Source organism: Tasmannia lanceolata, unplaced genomic scaffold, assembly GCF_043159265.1.
Source record: "Tasmannia lanceolata isolate RefF3 unplaced genomic scaffold, GAP_Taslan_0.1 ptg000037l, whole genome shotgun sequence".
Taxonomy (NCBI): domain Eukaryota; kingdom Viridiplantae; phylum Streptophyta; class Magnoliopsida; order Canellales; family Winteraceae; genus Tasmannia; species Tasmannia lanceolata.
Genome location: NW_027518714.1, coordinates 11,975,391 through 11,986,791, shown reverse-complemented (window position 1 = coordinate 11,986,791; position 11,401 = coordinate 11,975,391). Strand labels below are relative to the sequence as shown.

General features: G+C 37.8%; 2 protein-coding genes across 7 annotated transcripts; one reads left to right on the top strand and one right to left on the bottom strand.

Moving 5' to 3' along the window:
* Positions 1-1,110: 1,110 nt before the first annotated feature.
* LOC143862702 (photosystem I reaction center subunit IV, chloroplastic-like) lies at positions 1,111-3,451 on the top strand. The gene is made up of 3 exons (XM_077373780.1): positions 1,111-1,407; positions 2,086-2,151; positions 3,219-3,451. Exons 1-3 carry the CDS (start codon positions 1,171-1,173, stop codon positions 3,321-3,323), a joined length of 408 nt encoding a protein of 135 aa, XP_077229895.1. The 5' UTR covers positions 1,111-1,170; the 3' UTR covers positions 3,324-3,451.
* Positions 3,452-3,809: 358 nt separating this feature from the next.
* On the bottom strand, positions 3,810-9,803 carry LOC143862701 (LOW PSII ACCUMULATION-like protein). Of its 6 annotated transcripts, none has more exons than XM_077373777.1 (5): positions 9,468-9,803; positions 6,274-6,840; positions 6,136-6,186; positions 5,712-5,880; positions 3,810-4,269 (listed from the first exon to the last, which is right to left on the bottom strand). In XM_077373777.1, the coding sequence occupies exons 1-4, from the start codon at positions 9,656-9,658 to the stop codon at positions 5,739-5,741; spliced, it is 951 nt and encodes a 316-aa protein (XP_077229892.1). In that variant the 5' UTR covers positions 9,659-9,803; the 3' UTR covers positions 3,810-4,269; positions 5,712-5,738. The 6 variants fall into 6 exon arrangements, with proteins under 6 accessions (XP_077229892.1, XP_077229893.1, XP_077229890.1 ...); XM_077373778.1 differs by having other exon boundaries at positions 3,810-4,182; XM_077373775.1 differs by lacking the exon at positions 3,810-4,269 and adding an exon at positions 5,031-5,619.
* Positions 9,804-11,401: the final 1,598 nt, after the last annotated feature.

Genomic DNA, 11,401 nt, shown 5'->3' with positions numbered 1-11,401 from the left:
CGTAGTATTCCGAATTGTCATTTTTCTAACAATCTTAAGAATTGTAGTATTCTGTTTATCACGTTTTCCAACAGTACCCAAACGAAATACAACAAAGTAGAAAAACTAGCATGTACCGTAAGAATAAGAACACGAGATGTATGTGGTTCAAAAACCATGCCTACGTCCATAGGTGGGATGTGATCTTCCACCATGAGAACATTGGTGACATGGATCTAATGGGGGTACCCTTGCAGCTGGTTTTGTAAGGGTGCCCTTCAGTTTAGCATTCGTATTTTATATATAAGTTGGGCTGTCATGAGCAAGGCAAGAATATTTAAGACCAAACCAATTAAATAAATAGGAAAATCTTGTTTTTTATGTGCAGGATCTTGTAGTTGAAAATGGCTAATATCTTTGATCATCTAGAAATTAAAGGTAGTAGAAGATGTAGCCCAGATGAATCATCCACCATGGCCGATCAAGGTAAGTTCCTAATATCTTTGTTCATGGTTAGATTAGATTAATTTCAGTAGATTGTTAAATAGTTTTGATTAGATCTATTGTGTGTGATCATGGCATTCTAGATCCACAAAGTTGTGGTTTGAATATCCTAATCCTAGATTAACACCCTAATCAACAAACCACTTCAGGACTTGGCCAACAAAAGCTAAACCATTCATATGCCCCCAAAATCATTCCCATTGGTTGATCCTAATCCATAAACTTGCACTTTGTAAATGAAGGGCTAAAAAAGATATAATTATCTCCACAAATTAGTTTATGATTGTACGGGCCCACTCATTTTAGGATCACCAAACCACTGGACCCCACCAATGCTTTTGCCTCAAAAGCCCATTTTCGTAATTTGTCAAAAACTCCAGTGGCACTTTCCAAACCCCTACCATTTGAAATCTTCTAATTACAACCCCTTCATCCGTTATCCATACGGATGGATATGGTGTCCATCGTGGCATAACCCCAATGGTCGAAATCCTCTTGCAATTTCTTCAATGTGTGTAGATAATTTAGCTAGAAAAAGTCGTTTGTTTTGAGGTCTGAATTCTTTCAATATTTTTTCTCCCATCTCATCTAAACAGCCACTTTGTTATACTACACAAATCTATCTAAGAAACAGTGAGAGAGAGAGAGAGAGAGAGAGAGAGAGAGAGAGAGAGAGAGAGAAAGGCCATGGCTACCTCTAACATGGCTTCTGCAGCCTCTAGCTTTGTTCTCACCTCTAACATTCCCACCACCACCACCACCTCCTCACGTACCTCCATCTTCTTTTCCAAGAATAATAATAATTCAAGTTATAAAAGGTTTGTTGTACGTGCACAAGAAGCCCCTCCACCTCCACCTCCACCTCCACCCGCCCCTGAAGCTCCGGTCAAGCCGCCACCCATCGGACCCAAGAGAGGCACAAAGGTATGATGTTAATCTTCTTCAATTACTGCTTCTGTTAGTGCTAATTAAGCATATTCATCAGGAGCACCATTACCAATTTACTATATCCTCTGTACATCTATTGGGCGATGTGGATAGTAAGCTGGGGTTTATTTTATCCTTGGATAGGCTTATCATCTTACCTTCATCTCGTGATCAGTCTTGATTGGCAGGGTATATACTATGCAAGAAGGCTACCTAATCCTAGGGGTTTATTATGGATATAATATCCAAGCAGGATAGTCAATCTTAGGAACAGCTTATCCAAGGATTTCTATCGCCATGGTGAACCACTTCATTATTGATATATTGTGGATATTTTTACTTTATGGTAAGGAACATATTGAAAACGCAGTTGTGTTAAGGGTGTCCGAAACAACCCTCCTGATATTGCCATATGGACCTAAGTAGGGGTATATTTATCATTTTGTTAACAATTTGGGAGTACTTTTGTCATTTAAAAATGATCGTTGCTGTTTGGTAAGTGGCATAAAGGAATTATGGCCTTATTTTGAAGAAAAATAATCACCACCAGCTCCTATTACAGTATTTGGTTAATATTGATTTGGTCATAAGCTGAACCCAATACCTTAATATTGCGACCTTGCGTGATTAGTGCTACTACTAATTTGATTACTTTTCATATAATTCTCTGCTCAGGTGAAAATCCTTAGGAGAGAATCTTACTGGTTCAATGGTATTGGATCTGTTGTAGCCGTCGATCAGGTTTGCACGCCTTCTTCTTCTATCTTCATTATTCATCAACAACAACAGATACAACTACCACCGATTGAATATCTCTAAAAATTATTTGCACACACACACACATATATATATATATATATATATATATATATATATATATATATATATATATATATATATATATATATATATATGAGAAAACGGTTCCTACACATGTGTAGATAAGTTATCTACACACAAGCTTAAAATACAGTGGGGGCCACATTATTTGGGTGATCCAAACCATTCATTTTTAAGGCCCTCACATAGATAGGGTGTCCACAAAAAATTAGATCCATAGGATCATCCTAACCATTCGAACTGTGGAGGCAAAAAATGGACTAATTTGTAAAGGTTTAAAGACATCCATTTTACCTCCACAAATCGTAGGGTTGGGATTATCCGATGGATCTGATTTTTTGTAGACACCCTATCTATGTGAGGGCCTTTAAAATGGATAGCTTGGATCACCCAAACAATGTGGGCCCCCACTGTATTTTAAGCTAGTGTGTAGAGAACTCTCTACACATATGTGTAGGAACCGTTCTCTCTCTCTCTCTCTCTCTCTCTCTCTATATATATATATATATATATATAGGACAGTGATAAATCGACTCCCAAATATCTTAAATCGACTCCATTTGTGTCTTTCTCTCTCTTCTGGGTTAGAGAGAGAAAAATAGGAGAGAGATAGACACATGGGGGGTCGATTTAAGATATTTGGGAGTCGATTTATCAGTCCCCTATATGTAAATGCTTTTGAAATCAAATATTATTATTTGTAAATAACGGTTATATTATTTTTAAAATGATATATTTAATGGTTTCCAAAGAGGCTTTAATGTCCTATTTGCAAATAAGATTAACTTCGGATAATCAAATTTGGGTAGCTTCCAAAGAGGTATTCTTATTCCAATATTAGAAAGATGGATCGTCTTTAGATGTACCCAAGATGTTGGTGTATGACTGTGAATTGTAGTTTTCTCTATATTTTTGCTCATTTGTCTCAATATTTTCTGTTTTTTCCCCTCTTTTGTTCCCTGGCACAGGATCCTGCGTCCCGCTATCCGGTCGTGGTTAGGTTCAACAAAGTGAATTATGCCAACGTCTCTACGAACAACTATGCATTGGATGAGATTCTGGAGGTGAAATGAGCCTCGACTGGACCATTCTGAGATGCCAATGTATTTTTCAGTTGCGACTGTCTTTAAGAATTTGTAATATACTTTGCTTCTGTGTAATCTCTTTCTCTATTACTCAACCAGTATTTAATTCTCTATCACTCTATCACCATATACCGACTTTGCCCAACTTCATGTCTTGGTCATGGTGAATACATCTACTTAATTTTAATCAAGCAATGATAAGTAAAGTAGGTAGAGTTCCAAAAAAAAAAAAAAATTTGGAAATTTCAGTAATTTTCTCTTGAACTATAAAATGTGCCTCCTTTTTTTACCGTGTAAACCTCCTTATAGTGGTTTTATGACAACTGAACCTATTTTTAATCTTTAATCCCTTAGAAACATTTACAAATACATACTCTTTTGACCACTTCAGAGGATTTAATCAACACATAATTCATACCCATCTCCTTTTTAGTCAAAACAGAATTTCATCACAAATCACTGCCTATATCAACATACAAAATCACAAATATAGACAACAGTAGTTTCTTGATATGTTTTCTCACAACAAAATTTTTACTCAAAACCATTTGAGGATTCCATATACACAATCAAATTCAGATCTATCAACGGTGTCATGGCACATTGTCTTATGCTAAAAAATGGTAATGGGATACTTACCAAGCTGGAAATATCGGTTCAGTGCGACCCTCCAGGGTCGGGGATGCTTGAGTAGTAGTACAAGTGGTGCTTCCTTGTAGTCATGTTATACAAGTAGTGCCACCCTGATCGATTGGTCAAATCAGGGGCCTTGCGGGATTCCTCGTATGTTGGGCAATCTTTGCCAGCTGACTTGCACTTGTAATCTCCTCTCTTTTAATACAGTTATCTTTCGCTCAAAAAAGTAGTACAAGTAGTGGCCCGAAAAGTGCATCAGTGTTTCCACAGACAATGGTTGGATCATGTAAGAACCAATCTGCTAGAAGTGATTGGAAACAGGAGCATGTGTGGGAGTTGCAACAGAAATTTATGACACAAATTTACAAAGGAAGTTTCATATTAACAGAATATGAGATTCGTCCGAAACAAATCGATCAAGTAAATAAGAGATTGCTTATGGATGGACCAAACTAAACAACATATGCATCTTTTTTTTTTGGGTGGTGGTGGTGGTTGGGAGGATCGGAAAGCGGGAACCCACAATCAACACAAAGCACCTTCCAAATGAGATAAAGCACCTTCCAAATGAGATATGAGCCTAAGCCAATAACAGAGGCATCTTCCCAGCAAAAAGAAACAAAGTTACATGTTATAATCCAAATAATTAACAAAATATCAGAAGCTTAAGAATCCTACAGATGCCATAGCAAAGACCGATCTTCGCCTTTGTAACAGTGGTAGGATCACATCAGGCACAGTTCCCGATTACCAGATAATGATGAGAATGACAGCAACAAAGTTTCGATATGGGTTTCTGATTCATGGATTCCGATCTGCTAGCTCATGTTGTTCTAAATTAAACTTCCATTGGTTTTAACAGTTCTTTTAAGGAATTGAAATGACCAGTTAAAGAAAGCTTGAAAACAAAGGAAAGGGGAAGTACCCATTAAAACAAGTTCTTCCAAACACAGGAGAGTTTGTTTCAGTCACCAAATGAGGGCTTTCATCAAATCATACTGCAAACCCACCTTCTTTTAGACAACAGAATTTCTTCACAAATCACTGCCTCTAATAACATACAGAATAACAAATATATACAACAGTAGCAAGTTCTTTATATATTTTTTCACAACAAAATATTTACTCAAACCATGGAGGATTCCATATACACAACTAAATTCAGATCCACCAAAGGTGTCATGGGGCAATGTCCTACGCCTAAAAAACTAGTCAAGCAGTATAAATGGTCATGGGATACTTACAAGTTACAAGACTGGAAATATCAGTTCAGTGCCACCCTCCTAATCGGGGTCGGGGATGCTCGAGTAGCAGTACAAGTGGTGGCCCGAAAAGTAAATCAGTTTTTCCACAGACAATGGTTGGAAGTTGGAGCATTTTAGAACTTAGTTACTAGAAGTGATTGGAAGCAGGGCATGCATGGGAGTAGCAACAGAAAGTAGAATATACGATACTTTATGACACAAATTTCAAAAGGAAGAGCTTTAATATTAACAGAATATGAGATTCAGCTGAAACAGATCAAGTAAATAAGAGATTTCCTGTGGATGGACCAAATAAACAACAGCTGCATCTTTTTTTGAACCCACAATCAACACAAATCACCTTCCAAACGAGATATGAGCCTAATAACCAAGAACAGATCCATCTTCTCAGACAAGAGAAACACAATTACATGTTATAATCCAAATAATTAACTCTAATACAATCAATGCGATTGAATGTAACGAAGATACTAACCTTCTTTATAAAACTGAAAATTTTGGTTTAGAGGACTCTTCCATCCATGCCATCAAAAAGACCCGACCATAGTCCCTTTACTGGCGGTAATTGTGCAACAAAAGCATTCCAAGGTGGGTAACCAACACCACTTCCACGGACACGTCCATCCAAGCGTAGAGAGATATACCTTTAAAAGTAACAAAAAAGCAGAATTATTACCATAAACTAAAAAATGGAAAATACACAGCAGACATGCAATGGAAAATATACAACACATGCAACCCAAATTTGCACATTTTTGGATATGAGGAAGCATAATAATTTATAATTCTCGTACTGCCGACTGCAAGTCTTATTAGTCCAAAAATAACAATGCAGCATCCACATGCATGGCATGATTTTCAACGAGGAATTCATGAGAAGAGCAACAAAATGCACTTACACTGGAGCATCTAGAGGGACATTAGCCATTTGCTTCTGCTCATCTAACCACCTGTTAAAAGTAAAAAAAGAGAATTTACTGCTAGAAAATGAAGAAACAAGGCTTAACGAGTTTTGTTTTCTCAATGATCTCTCTTACTTGGTCCACTCAGAAGTGTATACAGGAAGCAGCTGCCAGAGCTTCTTTTTCTCAACATTAGTCACATCCTCACTCTCTTCAAATTTCAAACTGGGCATCTCTCCATCAGTAGCAAAAGGCACCACCAACACCCCCCGATCAAGAAGGTCATCTGTGAAAGGTTTGCAAAGTCTGAAGGATTCCATAATGAAGGAGGCAGGGCCAGCAAGAATGACAAGTCGTGCAATTCCTCTCAAATCACTGAGAGAAATAATCTTATTTTGGTCCACACGCAACTTAAGATTTGAGAGATTTTCCTCTCTTGAAAGCCTAGCTATTTGTTTATTCTTAGACTTATTCTCTCTCAAATAAAGAAATGCAAAGACAGAGACTGCTCCGATGTCTATGCCGAGACCCTTCGCGATCTCTGGGATTGCTGCTGCTTTAGATGAATTTGTTAGCGCAGATATCAATTGTGTGGTGGCAATTAGGCTTCCCAGAGAACCACTTGCAATGAAGGCCAGATAAAAAAACATCCGAACAGAGCGAAATGGAGAAAGAACTTCACTTCGAATCTTGGCTGCAGAACTGAAGAACAAAATAAGGATCATGCCAAAGCCAAGCTTGCTAAACAGAACCTGATAGCCTCAGAACCATGTGGTAAATATTCACTAAGTTACAAGAATCACCAGACATATCAGGTTTACTGGATTAGTAGCTTACTTTTATTTTCTGAAACATGTCCAAAAAACCAAAAGGGTAGAACATAGAAGGCCATATATTTTTAGCATGCATCATTTTCATTGTAGGGCCTAAGTTACAAGAATCACCAGACATATCAGGTTTACTGGATTAGTAGCTTACTTTTATTTTCTGAAACATGTCCAAACAACCAAATGGGTAGAAGGTAGAAGGCCATATATTTTAGCATGAATCATTTTCATTGTAGGGCCTAAATAATATAGGGACAGCATACGTACCATCAATATCATAAATTACGTAGTTTGATAATTAACAAGCCATCCATACATGTGACAGAGCCATCAATTACGGGGAACCCAAGACAGTCAAAGACAATCAAGCATGTGTTTAATACAGAAATTGTGGGCAATGTATAATGTTATTTTCACATCATTCAAAAAGGAAAAAAGAAAAAGAAAACAATGTTATTTTATTTGCAGCAAAGCAGGTCTTAACCATTGACATCTTATTGTGCTTTTCAATCTCATTACGTCTATCCAGAAAAATAAAAATCTCTAAAATTGAACCCAACAACTCACACGCCCAACCTAGTTTCATTGGGAATAAGTTACTGAGAAAGTGCTCCATGTATTCATTAGAAAGCTCCTCATCAGATTGTTAGGACATTACAAAGTATAAAGTTTAACTGGAAGACCAATCAGTATTGTTCATGCCAAAGCCAAACATATTCTGTAAGGAATAGGCAGCAAAAAGACTATCAGATGTTCCTTTCTCTATGATTGGCCAATGTTAGAGACATTGCATGCATTGTCACAAATGTCTGCAACTTTTAAAAAATATCTCTATTTTTTTCATGATTCTCTGACAAAAGGATAAAAACCAAAATTATCCTGAGATGTTGAAAAATATCATAATAGCTTCATATTTTATTTTATTTACCACGAAATATCATCGAAATATTTTATTTTATTGTTTTTTATTTTTCTAACAATTTATATGTCAAATATTTGTTTCTGTGATACTGTGATGCGTGCAGAATATGAAATGGAAGAAGAAAAATGAAAAGCTTACTAAGCCCGTCTCTGACCGTATGATACATGCAATCTTGATAAACGATCTTCAGTAGACAGCATAGTTGCATCCCCAGAGTCACAGTTGAAGAAAACTGACACTTCTCTTGGGTGATTTAGAGTACCTAAGTAGGAAGCGTGAGAGGTGATGCTTGGTAATCAAGCTGAAACGGTCTACAAGATGGCAAGAGAGAACAGAATGTGAGGAAGTGGCAAAAGTATGAGAGACTTGTGTTCATAATAAAGGGAAATAGAGCAGATTATCAATGAGCAGGTCTGATAGAGTTTTTGTTTTTGTACGGGCGATGCACTCGAAGATAGTTCATTCCATGAGCTGGTTAGTACTAGTCTAGAAAATGAGGAGTTTAGTAGAAAGATATACCCACATGGTTTTTTAGTAAGGAGGACACAAATACGTAGTGTTCATTCTTCATACGAGTTCAACCACAACAACAGGTAACAAAAACCAAAGGGCAGAGCAGATAAAACTTCCCCAAACACGGAATCTGGCCGCATCTATCTTAGGTGCGTGTAGCATTATAAATGGGAGTGAAGGTCCCTAGGTATCCATCTCTATTGCCGATGACTTGCTTTTACCGAGATAGAAACACAGGCATAATCCTTATGTTAGGTCTGTGCAGTATTACATATGAGAGTGCATACTCTAGGTGCCATCTCCAGTCCTTAGGACTGCTCATTTGACCAAGATAGCGACGTGAAACATAATCCTTGCAATGTTGGAAGTGATAAAAGCCCTACGACTACGAGCATTTTGTTTTACGTTTCAACCATGGTGAGAGAGAGAATTCCCTGAATATGCTTCTCTTATGTTTATTTGTCCAATTGATCCAGAATAGATGGAATTGGGGACCAAATATTTCAAGAAGATCTTGCTCTCTGTCATTCCTCTTAGTCCGTCCCATAACAAGATATCAAACCTTCCCAATCAAGTTCGAGGCGTAAGTTGAGAGTTAAAGTCACTCTTTTTACTGTTGTTGTATAACAATGTATGATGTTACTTTGTATCGCCCATTTTCATTCTACAATCGAATTGAAACATTTTCACCCACAGGTATCAACCATCAATTTCTAGGGCATACACTGTTTACCCTCCATCAATGAAACAATCAACTCTAATGTGACCCAATAGTTTCAAACCAAAGACTGAATCGAGCCATCGATTGGTACAAGTATAAGATGACATTGTCAAATACAGTAGAATCTCATTCCTTGTTGTCAATAAGATATGCGCCAAAACGTTATGCCCAATGAAGTTAACAATAGTAAACGCAATGCAATATATCACCCACGGGATTCAACATAAGAGCAGAAGCAACAGCAGGCCAATAGATCCACAGAACACCGTCTCAAAAAATTCAAATTGACAGAGAATAGAAACCAAAAACTCATTCAAAAGCGGTAGAAAAGAAGTAATAGAGGTACCTGATTTCCGTGGAGGGAGAGGGCTTATTTGCAGCAGAGCAGGTGATGTTGAAGCCTTGTTTTCTCCTTAAGGTTTTACAGATAAGAAAGTAGGTTTTATGGATGGAAGAGATGTTCCTTTTGAAAGAGAGGGGTTTCTGATGAAAATTAGGGCATCCGAGAAAAGAGGAAACGTGCACCACAGCAGCCATGGCGGACTCAAAAAAACGAGCCTACGAACGAGAATGTTTTTAATTTGCAGGTACATATAAGACGTGATCATGGGATGTGGCTAACGTGCGCTGGTGGCGTTGAGCGCTTAGCCGGAGCCACGCTATCTCTGCCTCGTCCGTAGTATGGGTGGTGATCTTAGTGCCACCCAAATTGCTTTTTACGGGAATTGTGGAGCGAGAAGCTTGAGATCGCAACGGGCTAATTCGATCCAACGGTTCAGATTCTCTTGGCTTTATTCTAAGATAGTGGGTCCCACCTTTAATACGCAAAGAAAAAAACGATGAGGAAAGTTACTTTTATGATCAATGGTAAAAGACAACTTTTAGGGTCTTACAGGGGGTATATATTTGAGATCTTGTAGAGAAAACATCATGAGCCATGAGGGACGAGGTTTAGTAAGTAATCAAGATGTTCTCAATTCCATTTGGATGGCCTTATGTTTACTGTTCCGGATCAACGGATATGATTAACACAAATAAGGTAGAAGTGGGGCCCGATATTTTATTTTAGGAGGAAGCATAAAAGTAGGTTCAGAAAAGGATATAATGGTTAGAAGAAAGTGCCTTTTACTCTCCTTCCTAAAAGATATTTATTAGATCCCACTTCTGTATTGCTTATGTGATCCAATCCGTTGATTCAAACACAAGAACCCTAAGGCCAGCTAAATTATGCTAAGAAAAGCTAAAATGTTGATTTTGTAGACCTTTGTCACACACATGGGATGTCTGTTCCGGATTCAACCAAAACCACGTGGGCCATGTTGTACACGATCAATGGTCTAGACTTCTCATGCATGCCTCTGCTGGGCCCTCTTGCAGAAGCCAAAAGTTATCTTTTACTATTGATCGTAAAAGTGACTTTCTCGTTCTCTAATGGTTATGATAGTTTTAGAAATGATGTAGTTAAAGCTGGGGTTGAGCCTCAAACTCAATGGTAAAGGCTTTGCCTTTCGACCTTGAGGTCGTAGGTTCAATCCCAGCTTACCTAACAAAAAACAAGTAGTTAAGGGTGCGTTCTTTAACCATTGGCATGATTCTCATTCTGAAAGTCAGAATCAATTCTTATTTTTTGAAGTAATTCCAAAATTAGAATCATGTTCTCTAACTCATTTTAAAAAAATTTCTTTTTCTTTAACTATATACCCAACGATTCAACTAGGTGCAGGTTTTCAGAATAGACTGGATTGCTGCAGCAATCCGGTACTTCCCCTATTTGATTTTGAGCGGATTTCGGTGGAGACCACACCGAAATCACACTTACCCGAAAGTGTATTTATTTCGGCCGAAATTTCACCCAAAAAACCTGTTTTTTTTTTCCCGAAAACCACAGAAAAAGAAATCAAACCCCATTCAATAGATGCCCTAACCCTAATCAAGATTCCTAACTGACAATAGAAAATCAAGAACAAAAACCACAGAAACAGAAATCAAACCCTATTCAACCCTAATCAAGAATCCTAACTGACCATAAAAAATCAAGAAGCATAAACGGAGAGAGAGAGAGAGAGAGAGAGAGAGAGAGAGAGAGAGAGAGAGAGAGACATGGTTATGTGTAGAGAATTATGAGCGTTGGATTATTCTGCACAGTTGCAGATGGATGATGGATGGGAGGCAAGATGATGGTTACGGTGAGAGAGAGCTTGAGCTTTCCTGTTTTGTGAATATGACAGACGAAGGGTGCTTTGTCGCGAGGGTGGATGGCGAGAGACACCCCGAAAAATC

Bases quoted from the DNA above. Each gene is read 5' to 3' on its own strand.
- LOC143862702 (XM_077373780.1), top strand. From the start codon at position 1,171: ATGGCTACCTCTAACATGGCTTCTGCAGCCTCTAGCTTTGTTCTCACC. The intron at 1,408-2,085 runs GTATGATGTTAA...TTCTCTGCTCAG, and splicing joins GACCCAAGAGAGGCACAAAG to GTGAAAATCCTTAGGAGAGA. The intron at 2,152-3,218 runs GTTTGCACGCCT...TCCCTGGCACAG, and splicing joins CTGTTGTAGCCGTCGATCAG to GATCCTGCGTCCCGCTATCC.
- LOC143862701 (XM_077373777.1), bottom strand. From the start codon at position 9,658: ATGGCTGCTGTGGTGCACGTTTCCTCTTTTCTCGGATGCCCTAATTTT. The intron at 6,841-9,467 runs GTACCTCTATTA...TTTGTTCTTCAG, and splicing joins TCTCCCTCCACGGAAATCAG to TTCTGCAGCCAAGATTCGAA. The intron at 5,881-6,135 runs GTAAGTGCATTT...TTACTTTTAAAG, and splicing joins GTCCCTCTAGATGCTCCAGT to GTATATCTCTCTACGCTTGG.